We start from the raw sequence: 19,699 nt of genomic DNA, 5'->3' as shown, positions 1-19,699 counted from the left end.
GGAGATCCTTGTCCAATCTGCATCTCCAGCCGGAAACTAGGTTAGGGCATGTTCACAAACTACGCTGTTTTACTTTATTTACAGTTTGACTTCTGTGATATTTTATCATGGGTTAAATGAGGTAATGAATTTATTTTTTTTTTTTCATCGCATTTTGACAGTGCAGAACAACATTTTATTTTTGTACTCAGATTATTTTCCCATAGAACTGTTCTTAGAAAAAAATAAAACATTACATAAGTCATTTTTGGCATTTTTATTTTTTTTTACTGTAGTGCATTGTCGTATGCCATATTTCTAAATGGGAACATAAAGCACATCTTTTTTTTTTTTCCTATCTTTAAAGGGAATCTGTCAGCAGGTTTTTGCTGCACCCCTTCTGAGAGCAGCATGATGTAGGAGCAGAGACCCTGATTCCAGTGATGTCGCTTACCATTCTGCTTGCTGCTGTTTTGATTAAATCACAGTTTTTTTCTGCTGCAAATCTAGCAGTTCTCTTAATGCTGAGCTCTATATAGCGCCGCCCACAACACTGATTGGCTGCTTTCTGCCTATCTACACAGAAAGCCAATCAGTGGTGTGGGCGGAGTTATACAGAGCTCCGCATTCAGAGCTCTGCTAGATCTGCAGAGCAAGCAGCCCAGTAAGTGACACATCTCTGGAATCAGAGTCTCTGCCCCCACATTATGCTGCTCTCAGATTAGGTGGTTTTAATGATTCTTTAACTTGGATCAATAAAGCCACCAAATCTTACCTGCAGTCCAAAGACTGTCCTGATGCAGCATTTAATTCTCCGTTTAGAGTCTGATTTGCATCGTATTTTCTGCATGCAAATCCACTGTATATTATTGCACCAGAATTTGGGATTCGATTTTTGAGAAGTGTAATCCGAACGCTGCGGAAATTGACCTGCCCCTGCGGACATTATATATGCACCATGTCAATTTATGTTGTGGATCTTCATTGCACGTTTAACCCTTTTACAATCGACAGGGTGAAATCCGCAGCATTTCCATAACAAAATCTGCAACAAAAAAAAAAAAGCCACAATTAATTATGTTTTTTTGCCTCAGTAGATTTTGGGAAAAGTTGTAATTTAAAAAGTAATAAACAAACAAACAAACTGTGCTTTACTCTCCCTCCCCCGGTCTGGCGTTGATTCTCGTTTTTGTCCTGGTCTTCAGTGCTGACGTCACGTTGAGAGCGCTGCAGCCAATCAGTGAGCTCAGCAGCTCTCAATTCTTTTAAACAAACTGCAGTTTTCGGAAACTGGAAAACACTTTTTTTTTTTCCTTAAATCATCGCAGTGTAAGATTTCTGAATCTAACTGGACCGTGCAGAGTAGACGGTCTCACATAGTATATACTTTATATATTAAGACACATTATTTTTTTTCTATTTTAAAGCTCTGGTAATACACATCCATCACCGGTTATCCCACTGACGTAACCCTGCGTTTCCTCCAACGGCGGAAGGATAAAACGTCTTGTGCTGGTGAAATATCGGCGGATCTAACGTCTTGAGGCCGCTCATATTTACCATTCAGATTTATGGCTTTCATTTTAACCTGGCTGCGGGGGGGTACCTAACTGTATTAGACGATACGAAGGCGCCGCGGTCATACGTCCGATCTCCTTTCCGTCCCCCCCTGTTCTATCTAATCACCCGCACACTATCTCACTTACTTTATATTATTCTTTATAAATTTAATTCTTATGGGAAAGAGATTCCGAAACGATTTGTTGAAGGGAAAGTCGAGAAGTGCTATCTGCCTATTTTCCGCGTCCTGAAACATGTTGTGCATTTTTAATAAGATCCCAGATGGTACATAGCTGTTATCGATCTGTAAACTGGAAGTGAATGCCTCCTTTGCTTTGTGTTGCACATTACTACTTGAATGGCCTTTTTGGATAATATAACCGCCGTGCACTTTGTGAACCATTCAGTTTTCTCTGGGAGTCTTATTAGCTTGTTCAGATGCTGCCATACTCTTTTCCTGTGACAGAATCCCCTTGGTCAAATTGTATCTGTCTTTTTTTTTTGTCCCATCTTATCAGTAGAAAATGTTGCGATGAAAGATCCTCCGGACTTATTGGACAGGCAGAAATGCCTGAACGCCTTGGCGTCTCTGCGACATGCCAAATGGTTTCAGGTTGGCTATTTGTTCTTACCTTATTGTTATTGTAGCCTTATGAGGTTTTCATGTAATTTTCTTTACGACCTCATGAATTCATGCACTTTGTTAATCCATTGTGATAAGATCTGAGTAGTACATCATTTTAGATTTACTTCCGAGTCGGCAGTGCCACCCGCGTGGGGAAAACCTATGGTTTGTCATTTCCGAGGCACCCACGGCTGGCACTGCCGCCGTCCAGATGGGTTTAGGGTACGGTAGCGCCAGCTGACACGTCATTATCATGAGGCTACAAAAGCAATCTATACATGAAGCTTCTCAGTCCTATATACCGTAAAGCCTGACCTTCTCTAAACACCGATGTTTTTGCCATTCTGTAACTTTCTTTGCATGAATTTTAATCATTTACTACTCAGTAATCACATTTTAAAGAATCTGTCCGAGGCCTTTTGTAGGTTAAGGTAAAGAGTTGAACACGGAAGCAGAACTGGAACCGTTTTGTCTATTCCAGGCGAGAGCGAACGGATTAAAATCTTGTGTAATTGTGCTCCGCATTCTGCGCGACTTGTGCAACAGAGTCCCCACCTGGGCGCAGCTGAAAGGATGGGTGAGTCTGTCTCTGGGGGGCCGGGTGGGATCCAACAGGCCTTACAGAATTGTTGGTGCATTGTTTAAGCAGGGTTACATTTATATTGTACCGTAAGGTTGCAGAGGTCCAAAATAACGGAGCTGTTACTCCCCTGGTCCCCCACTGCCTTTCCGATGCTGTAGCAGCCTGACTGTAGCGGGGCCGTCACGTCTATATTGCTCATAAATGCTGCAGCCGATCACTAGGCTCAGCCGCTTTATTAGTGTAGAGCCTTTGCGCACAATGACTGGCTGCAGCGTGCAGCGGATACGAGTGCTCTAGACGTTATGTTACCCACTGATTTTAGCGATTGGCTGCAGTTGTTACAAGCACTGTACACATTACATTACCTTTTGAGCTCAGTGATTGGCTTTAGCAGATAAGAGCTATATATGGTACCCACTGAGCTTAGTGATTGACTGCAGTGGTTACTAGCACTTTAGACTGAGATTAGTGATTGACTGCAGCTCCTGTTACAAGCGCTGCACACGTTACATTACCTTCTGAGCTCAGTGATTGGCTTTAGCAGATAAGAGCTATATATGGTACCCACTGAGCTTAGTGATTGACTGCAGTGGTTACTAGCACTTTAGACTGAGATTAGTGATTGACTGCAGCTGCTGTTACGAGCGCTACACATGTTACATTAGCTTGTGAGTTCAGGGATTCACTGTAGTAGATACAAGTCCTGTATGTTACCCACTGAGCTTAGTGATTAGCTGCAGCGGTTGCGAGCATTGTAAATGTTATGTTACTAGCTGAGCTTAGTGATTGGCTGCTTCAGTTACAAGTGTAATGTTGCTGCAACTGATCAACTAAGACTGGAACAGCGGTGGAGAGGCAAGACTGGACCTGGGGAGGGTGAGTAACGCCTCCGTTACTTTAGACACAGTCGCATGTTACAAAGGACGACCCCCGGCACCCTGATTTTTTATGTTGCAGTAAATACGAGCTTTTATAAGGAATCTTACAGTCATTAAGGATGGTTTTGTTCTCAGTCTGCCGCAGATCTGCGCTGAACTATTTCTTTCTCTCAGCCGCTAGAAATCATATGTGAAAAAGCAATAGGAACGTGTAACAGACCGCTGGGTGCGGGGGAAGCGCTGCGGAGAGTCATGGAGTGCCTGGCATCTGGCATCATTCTGCCCGGTAAGATGAGGGTAATTTTATCACAACACATTAGTGTTTTTCCCGGTGTCTTGGCCGTAGACTGAGGCTTAAAACAGAAACGTAACGTCGATCACCGCATCTACACCGAATGACGACACCTAGTGCTGTACAGTGTGTAATGATATACCCTTAAAGGGGCTGTCCCGTGAAAAGATGTTCTCACCTTTCCTGTGGATAGGTGAGAACTTATTGATCGGTGGGGGTCCAACCACTGGGACATCGATAAGTGTCCTGTACTGCCGATCTGTGCAGTTCCCAGCACTCAGACCCCTATTTCCTACCTTGTGGACAATACCTTTGAAGGGGATTTATCACTAAACGTCATACATTATTAAATAGAACACTTGGACCTGATTGTATTGATGTATTTACTTTGATAATCCGTGTAAAAATGGCAATATATAAGCGGCGCTCCATAGGGTAGATGTTTTAGGTAAGTCAGTCCGAGAGTAAGCGGAGCTGCTCTCCTTGGCGAGATGTGCTCAGAAAAAGTAAAACTCTGTAAGAGATTGGACAAGATGTTTCTCCTCCTCGTGACGGTTATGCCAGATGGCAACTGCAATGAGCAGTTCAGGGTGTGGAAATAAAACAAGGAACTGCTGGGCACGGCTGAAAAAAGACGGCTCATGGGTAGAGGTACGGTCACTTTATTGAGACTGCGCGTTTCAGCACTGTACAGGTGCCTTCATCAGGCCACTTGAATAAAGAGGTGCAGACACACACACACATACATATATATACAGTTGTGCTCAAAAGTTTACATACCCTGGCAGAATTTTTCCTTTCTTGGCCTTGTTTCAGAGAATGTGAACAATAACAAAAAAACTTCTCCACTCGTGGTTATTGGTTGGGTGAAGCCATTTATTGTCAAACTACTGTGTTTTCTCTTTTTAAATCTTAATAAAACCGAAAACATCCAGATGACCCTGATCAAAATTTCACATACCCTGGTGATTTTGGCCTGATAACATGCACAGAATTTGACACAAATGGGTTTGAATGGCTACTAAAGGTAACATCCTCACCTGTGACCTGTTTGCTTGTAATCAGTGTGTGTGTATAAAAGCTGAGTGAGTTTCTGGGATCCAGACAGACTCTTGCATCTTTCATCTAGCCACTGACGTTTCTGGATTGTGAATCATGGGGATAGCAAAAGAATTGTTAATGGATCTACAGGTAAAGGTAGTTGAACTGTATAACATAGTAAAGGGATACAAAAAAATATCCAAGGAATTGATAATGCCAGTCAGCAGCGATCAAACTGTGATTAACAAATGGAAAATCAGGGGCTCTGTAAAAACCAAACCACGGTCAGGTAGCCCAACAAAAATTTTAGCCACAACTGCCAGGAAAATTGTTCGGGATGCAAAGAAAAACCCACAAATAACATCAGCTGAAATTCAGGACTCTCTGAAAACTAGCGGTGTGGCTGTTTCAAGATGCACAATAAGGAGACACTTGGAAGAAAAATGGGCTGCATGGTCGAGTCGCCAGAAAAAAGCCATTACTGCGCAAATGCCACAAAATAGCTCGCATACAATACGCCAAACAGCACAGAGACAAGCCTCAAAACTTCTGGAACAAGGTAATTTGGAGTGATGAGACAAAAATTGAACTTTTTGGCCGCAACCATAAACGTTACATTTGGAGAGACAACATGACAACTATCCAAAACACAAGGCCAAGTCGACCTGTCATTGGCTACAGCAGAACAAAGTGAAGGTTCTGGAGTGGCCATCTCAGTGTCCTGACCTCAATATCATTGAGCCACTCTGCGGAGATCTCTCATGCTAGACAGCCCAGGAATTTACAGGAACTGGAGGCTTTTTGCCATAAGAATGGGCAGCTTTACCATCTGAGAAAATAAAGAACCTCATCCACAACTACCACAAAAGACTTCAAGCTGTCATTGATGTTAGAGGGGACAATACACGGTATTAAGAACTGGGGTATGTGAACTTTGGATCAGGGTCATTTGGATGTTTTTGGTTGTCATTAAGATTAAAAAGAGAAAACACAGTAGTTTGACAATAAATGGCTTCACCCAACCAATAACCATGAGTGGAGGAAAAGTTATTTTCTTATCATTCATATTCTCTGAAACAAGGCCAAGAAAGGAAAAGTTCTGCCAGGGTATGTAAACTTTTGAGCACAACTGTATATCTATATATATATCTAATATACAGGGTGGTCCAAAAGTAGGTGAACAGAAAGTTTAATAAGGTTATGAAGGGGGAGGTTTATCAAACATGGTGTAAAGTGAAACTGGCTCAGTTGCCCTTAGCAACCAATCAGATTTCACTTTTCATTCCTCACCGACTCTTTGGAAAATGAAAGGTGGAATCTGATTGGTTGCTAAGGGCAACTGAGCCAGTTTCACAGATCTAGTTTTCACAGATAGATCTCCCCCAAATCTGTTTTCTTTTCAGATAATTCAGATAACACATAATGGCAAATAATTTAAATACAGATCAAAGAAAATGGATTTTAACAGAGTATTGGAAATCTCAAAATGCTGAAACCGTTAGAGCAAATTGGGTTGAAATATTTGACACTCAAGCCCCAAAGAGACAAACCATTTACCGCATCCGTGACAAATTCAATGCCACTGGCTCAATCCTTAATGCTCCAAAAACTGCTCGACCCAAAACAGTCTGTACAGAAGATAAGAAATAACTTGTTGCTGAAACATTTGTTCAGAGTCCAAAAAAGTCCACAGAAGATCCTCTCTGGAATTGGGAATTTCACGAGCTTCTATCATGCGAATCCTGAAATCTATTGGGTGGAAAGCTTATCGTCCACGTCTAATTCATGGTTTATTGGAGGATGATCCAGACATGTGGCTGCAACTTAGTGAGATTATGCTTAACGAAATTGAAGAAAATCCAGTAATGTTAGATAACATTATGTGGAGTGATGAAACTTCTTTCATATTCTCCGGCCATATTAACAGACATAATAGTATTTACTGGTATAATGAGAACATGCATTTAACATTAGAGCAACAACTAAATGAGCTTGGTGTCAATGTTTGGGGTATTTCAAGTTTTGGTGTTTTAGGACCAATATTTTTTGATGGAACAGTCACAGGAGATAAGTATCTCGAAATTCTAATGAATCAAGTTGTTCCCCAGTTACAGCAACAGCCTAATTCACATGACCTTTATTTCCAACAAGATGGGGCCCCTCCACATTATTCAAGAGTGGTCCGCGAGTATCTTGATGAAACATTTCCTAATAAATGGATTGGCTGAAGAGGCCCACTTGATTGACCGGCACGTTCACCAGACTTGACCCCAATGGATTTTTTCTTTTGGGGAGTACTCAAGGACAAAGTTTATAGTCGAAAAACAAAAAGTGTCAGTGATTTGAAAAATTACATAAGAGATGCAATTCAAGAAATTATTACCCAAAGAGACTTGTGCAAAAAAGCTTGTTGAAGCGTAAAAGGCAGACTTCAAAGCTGTGCAAATTGTAATGGAAAACAGTTTGAGCACCTGCGGTGATAAAATTTAAGGGCTTTTGTATTATTGTTCAGAATAAAATTTAATTGTCAATGTTATGCTAGTGAATATAATTTTATATATAAATCAAAATAAATGTTATTATTTTCTGGCCACCTACTTTTGGACCACCCTGTATATATACACACACACCCCAATACCTGTGATATCAAGACGATTTTTTTTTATTGAATGGGGTTGATCACGTTTCAGTATTTTTTTTTTACAGATGTCCAAAAATCGCACATGTAATGCATGGACTCATTTACTGTATTTTAAAGAGTAACTAAAGTTTTTTTATTTTTTTTTATAATTGTGTCCAGCAGGTAGTTATGAAACTTTGCAAATCACTTTATTAGGGGATTTGTCTTTATTCCTGTTAAAAAAAGATGCATGTAAGTGGCTTTCAAAGCCCTAGTGTCACGGGTGTATCAGAGGTGACAGACAGTCGCCCTGCAGTTAGTTGCAGGAGATCTCTACGTTTGTCATTACAGTCATCTTCTTAGATAAGAGGCTATCTCTAGGACCCAGCGGCTCCCTCCCTCTGGTAATTAGCTCCCTGGCCTGGGTGTATATATACCTGGTGTGTCTGAGAGGGAGGTGCCGGCTATATTCATTTCTACTTGTGAGGCTTTAGCAAGAGCAGTACTTCGTCCTCTCTGGAGCTTGAGGCCGTGTGTGCATTTGCCTGGAGTCATCTAAAGCTAAGCAATTCCCCCCTGTTTGTCTACCCTTGTTGTCTATAGAGTTTAGTAGAGATTGACTAGTGCTCATCCCTAGCCTTAGCCATACACCAGGGTAAGTTAGGGTGAGGCACGCGTGCAGCGATTGCTGAAAAGCCAATATAGGGACGGTAGTTGTGATAGGGTGACACTAGACCAGACTAGGAGGTCTCCACTCCCCCCTTTCCCTAGTGTCTGGGCTCCCTTTCCCTCTGTGTTGCACTAAGTCTTTCCCACACCTGGCGTGACACCTAGACTATTTGCCTACCATCAGCTGCATTGATATCAGAACGTCCTCATGTGGAGTACAGATGATGGCAGTGATGGGTCAGCTCCTGTTTCCTTCTCTGAGTGTTGTGCTGATCAGAATGATTCATAGCTTATGCCCAGACAAAGGGACAGGTGCAATAACCCATCACTGCCGTCATCTGTACTCCAAATGAGCATGTTCTGATATCAAGCCACTTATATGCAATTAGTTTATACAAATTAAGACAAATAAAACTAAATCCCTTAATAAAGTGATTTGCAAAAGTTTCATAACTTTTCTTACTGGACAAAACTATTTAAAAGTTTAGTAACTCTTTAATGCTGTGTTATTGGAGCTTTGTAATATGATACATTGATGTAATCAGTACAAAATGATGTTCTAAAGACAACATGGTAGAGATTCACTTTCCAGTAATTCCTACTGCTAAATATATATTCTGTCATATCACTGGCTGGAGATACGCCATGAAACGGTTACTGCGGAGAGTCTGAATTGCTGGGGTCACCACCATTACAAAGAACAAGGTCTTCTCTCCTATTTCTAGATCTTCCTTTCACTTCAAAGGAGACTGACCCAGATCCCCTTGTTCTCGGGATTTGATGGGCCCCAGCGGTTGGACCCCGACCACTCACCATTTTATAGCCATATGATATGCTATAACTTGCATTCATCAAAAATCCTTTTATCCATTATAAAATAGATTTTTCCGTCAAGCAGTGGTCCGGTGGATTGTGGGGGGCTTGTGTTTACCTATACGGACTCAGTACACACAGCTTTCGGTGTACACTTTCCTACATAAGGCCTAATGCTGGGGTCAAGAATTTCACATTTTACAAGCATAAAACGCATTTATGATGATGATTTGTTACAAGTATAGGACCCCTGGTTATCTTGCATTTGTTTTTTTTACAGGGGTCCAATTTAGAAAACCTATTGTTGCATACCTTATTACCAGGGAATATTGCGTTAAAAGGGTTATCTAGGATCGTGACTAAACAGGCCAATAAGGCATTGTGACGGCTGAGTTACACCCCAGCCTCTACCACTGATTGACAGCTTTCTGTGTGCACTGTGCATAGGCAGAAAGCTGTCAATCAGTGGTGTGGGCGGGGTTATACAGAGCTCCGCATTCAGAGAACTGCTAGCTCCACAGCTGAGAAAACTGGGATTTTATCAAAACTGTAGCAAGCAGCCCAATAAGTGACACATCGCTGGAATCAGGGTCTCTGCCCCCTACATCATGCTGCTCTCAAATTACATAGCAAAAACTTGAGGATGATCCTTTTAAGCCCTTTTGTTTCCACCTCTTAAAAGCTGTTGATTATTTTCCTAAAAATGCATATTTTTTAAATATTGTAGAATTTGACATTTTAGGATCGCACGCTTCCCTTACTTGGAAAGCGTGCTGAGAGAATGCTTCTAAGTTAATTGCAATGGCTGTAAGACGCCGCCCTCCATAATTGGATTGTATGTGTGTAATGCAGGAGGGCCAGGTCTCCACGATCCATGTGAAAGAGAACCCACAGATGCCTTGGCCTACATGACCGCGAAAGAGAGAGAGGAGATCACGCAGAGTGCACAGGTAATGAGCCGCACCTTCTAACTTATTTATATATTCCTGCCGTCTCTCTCACATGATGGGGTCCGATCTCAGGATGGAGTGATTAGGGCTCGCACACCGTGCCTCTATCTGACGGCTTTAGCTGCATTTCGTTAAACAAGCGCCTCCATTTTTATTATCCGTCAATGGAGTATTTCTCCACGTTGTTACTCTTATAAACACAGAAAAGTCTAACAATCCTATAGATGCTTTTGATATGACTATTTATTAAAGAAGCACTCCCATCAAATTAATATATTGCAGTCATCATGTTATACAGCACTGTGTACTTACAATTGCTCATTTTGCCTTTCTACCCAGATAATTCTTCTCTTTTCTATGTAGAAACAGGAAGTCTCTTTTTCCTGCATGACTCATCCTCCTCTTCACCTCTTGACCCAGCTGCTCCTCCTCCCCTTGCCAGGGACTTTTGCAGCGACTTGTGACTCATACAGGGAAAATTGACCTCCTGTTTCTACATAGAGCTAAGAAGGATTCAGCTAATCTGTTTTTAATCACGTCATGTCATAGACATAATGGAAAAGAGAAGAAGCTGGGTAGAAAGGCTAAATGAGCAATTGTAAGTACACAGTGCCATATAATCTGATGATTGCAATATATTAAGAGGATGACAATGGTGATGGAAGGAGGAGGAGGAGGGGGGCTTCATTAAGACTAATGTGACTACCGGTATAGACTAGACTGTTATAATAAACTGTTTATTTGTTGATGAACTTTATGTAAGGATATTGTCTTCTGTCAGCTTGATATACAGCCAAGACCACATATCACTATGCCAAACCACTCCTATCACGAGTTACCGTGGCCCTATATAGATATATATGCATATTATATATTGATGGAAATCTATAAGCCAGGCCTCCACTAAGCTAAAGGCTTGTTGCTCTCTATGGAGGTCACCTCTAAACTACCTCTGCTCCACTGCATATTATGACCCTACACCATTACCATCATGGGTAAGCCAGGAAAGATACTTTGCAAAAAAAAAAAAGAAAAAAATTGGCACATCCCAATAAAAATATCATATTTAAAGTACATGTAAGTAATATATATATTTTCAGATAACACATAGCAGAAACAGGATTAAAAACCCACACCCTCAACAGTGGTAATAGCTATCAGTGTCTGACCCAAATGTGGTACTGGACACCCCCAACAGGGAAATCCAAAGTCAAAACCTCCAGTTTTGGTGGGGAAGAAGGACCTTGGCGTATCGCCAAGATATGGCTTCTTCAGGGGAGAAAATCCACACACTGTATGTACGTAATATAATATGTATATATGGGTGTGTGTAAAAGTTTTAGGCAAATGTAGAGAACCTGCTTTTGATGGGAATCTATGCGGTAGGACCTCCACTAAGCTGAGCGCTTGTTGTTCTGTATGGAGGTCACCACTAGGCATTTTTATGCCATTAAATTGTACCATTTTAGGCAACCAGGTTACATGCTGCAGAGAAAGATGCCTTTCTCTAAAATGGATCTGTTCTAAAACCCTGAATAGGACCTTTGTTGTTGGAGAAGAGGGTGGGCTCCCACTCCACCCATCCCTGAGAGGGGCTGCCCCATTAAGCAGAGACTGCTCCTTTAATAAAGCAGTACTCCTATCATGGCTTGCAGTCTCGGAGACGGGCTGTGCCAAGTTCTGTGGGCAGTCATAATCACCATGAGAAGTGGTATGGATTAATGTGCTGGGCACTAAGCTCACAGTGAGGGACGTAGAAAGTTCAGTAGCCAGATGGATGAGGATTCATTTTGGCATTTTGCACCGTGATGTACTTGCTTTGCCGTTCATGAAGATACTGAAGGTGGTTGCAGCCAGTTTTGAACCTGATCTACCATGTAGGAGTGAAAGTTCCTTTGTGTGCCAACTGTTTCACCCAGAAGATGGTGACCTCAGGAGCTAATTTGTCACCATATAAATGTCAGGACGAATTTAGATGCGATACTCCACCGGCATTGTAGGTGACTTAAAAGCGGACTGTGAAGTTTCCCGGATTCTGCTACATTCCTGGTCTTCAGGGTCATCATTTTATCTCCAGCATCAAAAATGCTGCGTCAGCGTTTTCTCCAGAACTGAATATACGTTGCGGGTCTTAGGAGAAGTCGCTGTCTAGTAGGCATCACGTATTAATCTATTACTGGAACCTTTTGCCCCGCTGCCACCAATCTTTCATTTGTGCAACTGCGAAACCCAATGAGACAGATCTGGTGTCATTCTCATCTTCTCAGAATCGAGCAGCCGGGGGCGTTTGGACAGCGATTAAAAGAATGTCTGCATGATAAGGGGTCTGGGATCCAGTGATACAAAATACTTCAAACCATTTGCTGCTATATCATGTCATTAAGGAATTTTGTAGCTAATGTCTTACAAGAAATTTCTTGTTAAGAAATAATTGTAGAAGACAGAGACCATCTGCATGAATGACACGTTGGAAGCGGCTACCCGGCGGTGCAGTTTACGCTCCCAGACTCATTGTTTTGTAGTTTTTTTTTTTTTTTTTTTTAAATGCTTCCATTGCTGAGAAAACAACTGTCTGTCAGTCGTGGATGAGATCTTTGGCTTCATTCACTGTCATTGGAAATGAGCCAGAGAGTCAGGAGAGGACAAGTATTTATGGGACAAGGATGTCAGCGCTCCCTTCTATTGCATAATAATTCCTATATAGAAAAGTTCCTGTTCGTAACACAACTGGCTTCTTTCTAAGACTAGTTATACGATACATCGATTCTACCCGGTCAATGACTGCTCCATGTTGAAAGAAGGATTTGTACTCTTATTAGGCAACAATGCCAAGAGCTTGTCTAAGAGTACGTAAACACGAATCCGCCTGAAAATGCACCCAAGACCACCACAGAGAATTAACATGACGCACAGCAATGTGAAAATGACATTGCTGTGCTCATGTTCAATCTTTTGTTACTTCTTTTACAAAATATTTCACGTTAAACTGGACACACGATATAATAGTGGCCGTAAAGCGGAATAAAACATTGTGTTGTTATTTCTCATCTCCGATGCCGAGTTATTAGCAGTCCTAGTATTTGGCACCTATTGAGTTAACACCCACTGGGACATAAGAAAAATTATCAGGTAGTTTTAACTGGGAGCGTGTACATCTTCTCCCTGTATAAACAGGACGCAATATCCTAGAGGGAGGACACAACACCACCCTTATGGGAGAAGGGACAGCACAGCTGAGTTTAGCTGCGTCACATTACAAACCTTTCGATCAGCTCTCCTATTGCCATTGAAGAAGCACTGCTGTACCGCCCCTCCGCCTCAATGATGAGCCACCCTTATGTGTGTTGTGCTCAAAACAACTTTTCAGCACAGCAGACAGAAGTGTGAATACTGACACAGCTCCAGACAGGCAGTGTGGGGGAAGGTACAGTACAGCAGAGCTGAAAGTGCAAAGAGAGTGCTTGTTATAGTTTAAATTATAGGGGGGAAAAAAGACACAGTCAGAGCCACAGCAAAGCCACTTCAGAAAAAGACAGCCAACTTTTTCTTGAAGTGACTGCACCCTGGCGGGTGCGCCGGAGTCTGTGCACATTCTCTAAAAGACCTAACAGAAGGTTTTCAAGTGTGGAATACAAATGCATCTTTCACAAGAAGAGGAGAAGTAATGTATGCACCTTGTCTGAAAACTCTTTAGAGATTTTATAGTGTGTCCTTGAAATCTTGAGGACCAGCCTGGGTCACAGAGACTTATAAAACAGATGGACTTTTATTGAAACATTAAAAAGAATGTCTACTTATATATCTATTTTTTAAATGGTCACAATGGCACTAAAAAAAATCAACTCTCCGCTCCCATTCTGACACTGCCCAGTCCCTGCCACTTTATATTTCCTGCTGCAGAGATGACAAGCTGTCACAGAGACATGTGACTAGCTGCAGCCAATCACTGGCTGAGGCAGGCCACCACTGCAGACAGTGAATGGCTATGAGGTCATTTCCTTTCTGTAGATGCAAGCAAAGTACATAGGCAACGTAAAGGAAACGTAGGCAACGGAATATCACTTTTTTTTTTTCTTTTATCACTGACAAATAGTTTGTCGCCGTGATTACTACTACTATTTCAGTAGATATTCGTATTGATTTTAGCAGATTTTGCTTTTTGATTTTTGTCAACTCTCTGAATATTTGTTGTAATCCATTAGAAAATGTATATCTTCATTTTAAAGGGTTATTCTCATCTTTATAAATGAGTATTGTCAGACGAGCAATTCTGCAATTAACAGCTTATTAAAATATTCAGCTGTTCTTGAGATATGAACACTTTTGTTTACAGCTCGTTGCCTAGGAGACAGACCACCGCTGCTAGACAGCTGAACAGTGCAGTGCTTACAAGCTCTTTTCTGTTGAGCTTGTAAGCACTGCTTTAAAGATGGCCAGGATTGCTGGAACACGCCGTCACACCTCCTTATCCCAGCCGGATTCAGTGCAGCATTTACAAGCTAGATAGCAGCAGTGGTCGGTCTCCTAGGCAATAAGCTACAAACAAACAAAAAAAAGTGTTAATATCTCAAGAACGGCTGCAGATTGTAAATAGTAGTAAATTGCAAAAGTGCTTGTTTTCATAAGCTCTATCCGACAAAATCCATATATGAAGAAGATGGGAGTAACCCTTTAAGTACTTGTCGTTATTAATAACTTGTGTCTGTTTCTTAAACATTTTCTGTCTCTTCCATCACAGCACGCGCTGCGTTTATTAGCTTTTGGACAAATATACAAAGTCTTGCAGATGGACCCTCTCCCATCTAATAAGCCCTTCCAGAAATACTCTTGGTCAAGCACAGACAGGGAAGGTAAGATGTCAGTGGATAAAATAGGAGTTCATAAAGTCTAACCAAACTCTCTTACAAATACAGTTGAAACCAGAAGTTTCCATAAAATATATAAAAAGACACATCTGCATGTTTTTCTCAATATCTGACATGAAATCAGAATAAACCTTTCCCGTTTTAGGTCAATTAGGATTATACCATAATGTTTAACATTTGCCAAATGCCAGAATAATGAGAGAGAGAGAATGTTTAAGGCATTTTTATTACTTACTGCAAAGTCAAAAGTTTACATACACTAAGATTACTATGCCTTTAAACAATTCTGAACTGCCCATATGATGATGTCATGTGTTTGGAAGCTTCTGATAGGTTTTTTGGCAACATCTGAGTTAATTAGAGACACACCTGTGGATGTATTTTAATGCACACCTGAAACACACTGCTTCTTTGTGTATCATCATGTGAAAGTCTAAAGAAATCAGCAAAGATATCAGGAAGAGAATTGTGGACTTGCACAAGTCTGGCTCATCCTTGGGTACAATTTCAAGATACCTGAAGGTGCCTCATTCATCTGTACAAACAATTATACGCAAGTACAAACAAGATGGGAATGTCCAGCCATCATACCGCTCAGGAAGGAGACGGGTTCTGTGTCCCAGAGATGAACGTGCTTTGGTCCGACATGTGCATGACAACCCAAGGACAAAAGCAAAAGACCCTGTGAAGATGATGGTGGAAGCTGGAAAGATTGTGTCAATATCCACAGTGAAACCTTAATTTTTGGAGACATGTCCTGTGGTCTGATGAAACTAAAATTGAACATTTTGACAGATTTAATACATGTGAGGAATGCTGGAAAAACAGGCATTCCTTACATGTATTAAATCTGTCAAACAGTTGCAAATCATGTTCATGGAGCGAAGAAAACTTAAAGCCCGAGCATTCTATAAATACTCGGTGCTCGGCCGAGTATACTCGGCAAAAGGGTTAACCGAACATACTTGCTCATCACTACTGCGCACACAAAAAAAACAAAACAAACACTTATACTCGCCTTCCTTCCTCGCCTCTGCTCCGACACTGCGTCCTGTTCTGCTGCAGCAGCTCATGTCAGAGTCTGAGCAGCACGCGCTCTCAGACGCTGATGTGAGCTGCTGGCATATTCACTCCTCTCCACACCGGGACTGTGGGCGTGGAGAAGAGTGACTATGCATTCTCTTTAGTAGCGGACACTGTCAGTAGGAGCTGCAGCTCAGCGCTCATCTGTGCCCCCTACTAAAGAGAATGAATATTCCCTCCTCTCCATGCCCATGGGAGTGGAGAAGAGGGAATATTAATTTCCTTTTAGCAGCGGGCACACGTGGTAGCTGCAGCAGCGGGCACACGTGGTAGCTGCAGCAGCGGGTACTGCCCCAGTCCTCCGCCGCCGCAAACCCCCCCCCATCCACTGCCGCAACTCCCCCACCACTATCCGCCAACGGAATATGTATATACTTGAGTATATACCCGAGTATAAGGCTGTGTGCCCACGATGCGTTTTTGGTGTAGATTTGCAGCGCAGAAACGCTCCAGAAACGCATTGCATACTTTATCCCATGACTTCCTATGACATTCTGCAAGTTCTATGCACATGGTCAGGATTTTTTCTGAGCGGATTTTACTCGCAGAAAAAATCCTGACATGACCAATTCTTGTGCATTTCTGCATGCAGATTTGCCTATACAAGGCATTGGAAAAACGCATGGCAAAAACGCATGTAAAAACGCATGCGTTGTTCTGCCAAGGAGATGCAGAAATGCTCAGGAGAATTTCTGCTTCATTTCTACATTGTGGGCACTAAGCCAAGGGGGGCTTTTTCAGCACAAAAAAATGTGCTGAAAAACTCTGCTTATACTTGAGTATATACGGTACTTATTTTTTATTTTTTTAAACATTTTTTTGCTCCTTTTATGTTGTGTGTGAACACTGCCGCTATAATGCACGGCCATAAATGACCTCCGCCATCCTCTCTGTACACCCCATAGATCGGAGAGTGTTCAGCCGCAGATCTGTTACTATTACAGAAGGTCTTGTACCGAGACGTTGGGCTGAGCGGCAGACATAAAAGTACAGTCTGTTTCGGTACATATAAATTAATAAGTTACTTCATTACTATTATCATGGTGACCGATGTACAATACTAGAATATATTGGAAGCCTGGACAAGTCTTTGAAGATTTCCATAGTCTCTGGATACTTAACTAATGTTCTGGGATTTAATTATTAGATGACACTTCAAAATGAATTACTGAAAATTAATAAGATGAATGAAGCATTTAAAGAAATGAGAAAGAGAAAGAAATTGTCATTTGGAAGTGTAGCGTAAAGAAAGTGTCATGTGCCGTTACCGTTTGCAGCATAGCCCTTGATGTTTTTCTATTGTACAGAAATCTCTGTCCTTACCCGGATGATTGCGGGCAGACGTCTGTACGCACTGATGGTTACACATTCAGACAGGCTCCTTTGCAGTCTTCGCTGGTGCCTACCCACAAGCGTAGGATCATATAGTCACATGCAACATTTATTCAATTATTTTATTTCACTGTCACACAACAAGTATGTGAATAAGAAAGGATTCCTAGTACATATGTAATAAATGTGGACAGGCTTTATCCACGTCACTACACGATATACTTTGTAAACCAGCTTTGTAGAGAAATAGATCTTCGGCCGCTCCCGTTCTGAGGCTTCGCTGGTGTTACGGTGGCTGCTATTATTCTTGGCTTGTTAAGATGTGATCGCTGCAGTCAAGCAGCGGTCGCTATCTTGTCGACATGTCATTGCTGGAGGCAGATGAACAGAGAGGCAGGGGACATATATATACAGTTTGGGCTAGAAAAACATTAGACCAAATTAAAGAAGCATTCCTTCTATCAAAGTTTTTTATCCTCTTAATATATTGCAGTCATCATATGGCACTGCGTACTTACAATTGCTCATTTTGCCTTTCTACCCAGTTAATTCTTCTCTTTTCTCTGTTCTATGAAGAAACAGGAAGTCTCTTTTTCCCTGCATGACTCGTCCTCCTATTCAACCTGCTCCTTCCTCCCCCCTGCCAGGAACTTTTGCAGCGACTCATGAGTCATGCAGGAAAAATTGACCTCCTGTTTCTACATAGAGCTAGGAAGGATTCAGCTAGTCCGTTTTTAATCACGTGAAATGGAAAAGAGAAGAATTAAAGGGGTTGTCCACTCCTGGCCCTTCCTTATGTTTTGCCCTGTTAAAATAAAAACTCCTATATTTCCCTCTAGTGCCAGGGCCGTTCCATCGTGGTCAGCACTCACATTCCCGGGGATTTCGAGAGGTTGTTATGTCACGTGAGCCCTGCACCAAATCGGCGCCTTCGGACAATCGAACATCAAGAGGAAGTCAGAGACCAGCCGGAGCCCTGACTTCTGAAGCAACGGGGGCAGTGAAGCCGGCACGGATTTGCCGCAGGGCTCACGTCACATGACATAACCTCACATAAGCCCCGGGAACGCAAGTGCTGACACCATCGCTGAAACGGTGCCGGTATGAAAGACAAGTATAGGTGTTTTTATTTTATCAGGTTCCCACATGAGGAATGAGAAGGGGTTGTCCAAATGGTGGACAAACCCTTTAACTGGGTATAAAGGCAAAATGAGCAATTGTAAGTACACAGTGCTATATAACATGATGACTGCAATATATTAAGAGGATACAAACTTGGATGGGAGGAGGAGGAGGAGAGCTTCTTTAATCTGGATGCAGTAAACTTAGCTTCATTTAGTGATGGATGCAGAGATCCTGACTGTTATCACTTTAAAGCGCAACCGTCAGCAGGATTGTGCTCAGTAAACTACATACACTGTCAGGTGGGTGACATTACACTGATTAATATGATACCTTGGTTGAGGAAATCCGTGCTGTGGTTCTTGTGTAATCTTTACTTTCAGTTTGTAGATAATGATAGGCTCGTGCTTCGGGGCGGCCTTTGGGGGGCGCTGTATCTGTTGCTCTGCTTACATATTCATCTGTATGAAGGCATTTGAGGCAAAAGTTGGATCATTTACAACTTGCAGTACCCTTGGCGTCACAATGATTAGTGCAGTAGTAGTGGCATAGAGCAAATTTTTGGCGCATGACAATGTCCGCATATTCCCTACTTTAATCCTGCAGTGTCATATATACCAATGAGCCAGGATTAGTGCAGCCGGGTGTCTGTTCCCACAGACCAGTTCTGCCTTGGATCTTCCATTTGAGCCTTCCTGGGTGTGATTGATGGCCTGCATAGCGGTCCAGCCACAGCGAGTATTGCATGCACACCATCGGTCACATGATAATCTGTGGCAGGACTAGTCTGGGGGAAGAGGTGCGTCGCCGGATTAGTCCTGCCTCATTAACCTAAGTGATGCAGCAGGATTAAAGTTCATTTTTCAAAAACTGCAGCGTTCGTGCGCAGCATAAAAGACCTTATCAGTTTAAAGAAATCCCTATGCATACTGGTATATTAGGGGTTGGGAACTTAACAGGTTCTCTTTAATGCCGTCTATGCATAGGATTTGGAGATCTATATACTTTAAAATGGGCCTCAGCCGATAAATATATGGTAATTAATGAATCCTTGCAGAATGTTTTGCCTATTGTCAGTAAAAGTTGGATGTGAACTTTTTGCCTGCTTTGATTTTACTGTCTTTTGAGTTTTTCTCCAACCTTTTATTTTTCAGGTTTGAAGAGGCCATACGACGATGGTTCTTGTGATGACAAAGATCCAAATAAGAAAATGAGACGAAACTTACGCAAAAGTAAGATCCTTTTCCTGCAGCTCACAAGATAGAAAAAGGCTCATTACTGAAAGTA

General features: G+C 41.9%; 1 protein-coding gene across 5 annotated transcripts in view; it reads left to right on the top strand.

Moving 5' to 3' along the window:
• The window catches only part of STRBP (spermatid perinuclear RNA binding protein), a 140,436-nt gene that overhangs the window by 94,061 nt on the left and 26,676 nt on the right, over nt 1-19,699 (top strand). For 4 of the 5 annotated variants that reach the window (XM_073639748.1, XM_073639749.1, XM_073639750.1 and 1 more), the window contains 6 exons: nt 2,058-2,152; nt 2,646-2,741; nt 3,800-3,911; nt 9,913-10,010; nt 14,749-14,860; nt 19,567-19,644. In XM_073639748.1, the coding sequence (XP_073495849.1) occupies nt 2,058-2,152; nt 2,646-2,741; nt 3,800-3,911; nt 9,913-10,010; nt 14,749-14,860; nt 19,567-19,644 (591 nt within the window). The remainder of the gene's footprint in view (nt 1-2,057; nt 2,153-2,645; nt 2,742-3,799; nt 3,912-9,912; nt 10,011-14,748; nt 14,861-19,566; nt 19,645-19,699) is intronic. The other variant, XM_073639752.1, reaches the window with a different exon arrangement.

Source organism: Phyllobates terribilis, unplaced genomic scaffold (genome assembly GCF_046119375.1).
Source record: "Phyllobates terribilis strain yellow unplaced genomic scaffold, ASM4611937v1 Scaffold_7__3_contigs__length_470593459, whole genome shotgun sequence".
In the NCBI taxonomy this organism is placed as follows: Eukaryota; Metazoa; Chordata; class Amphibia; order Anura; family Dendrobatidae; genus Phyllobates; species Phyllobates terribilis.
The sequence above is the reverse complement of the archived record's forward strand: the minus strand, read 5'-3'. Positions and strand labels throughout refer to the sequence as shown.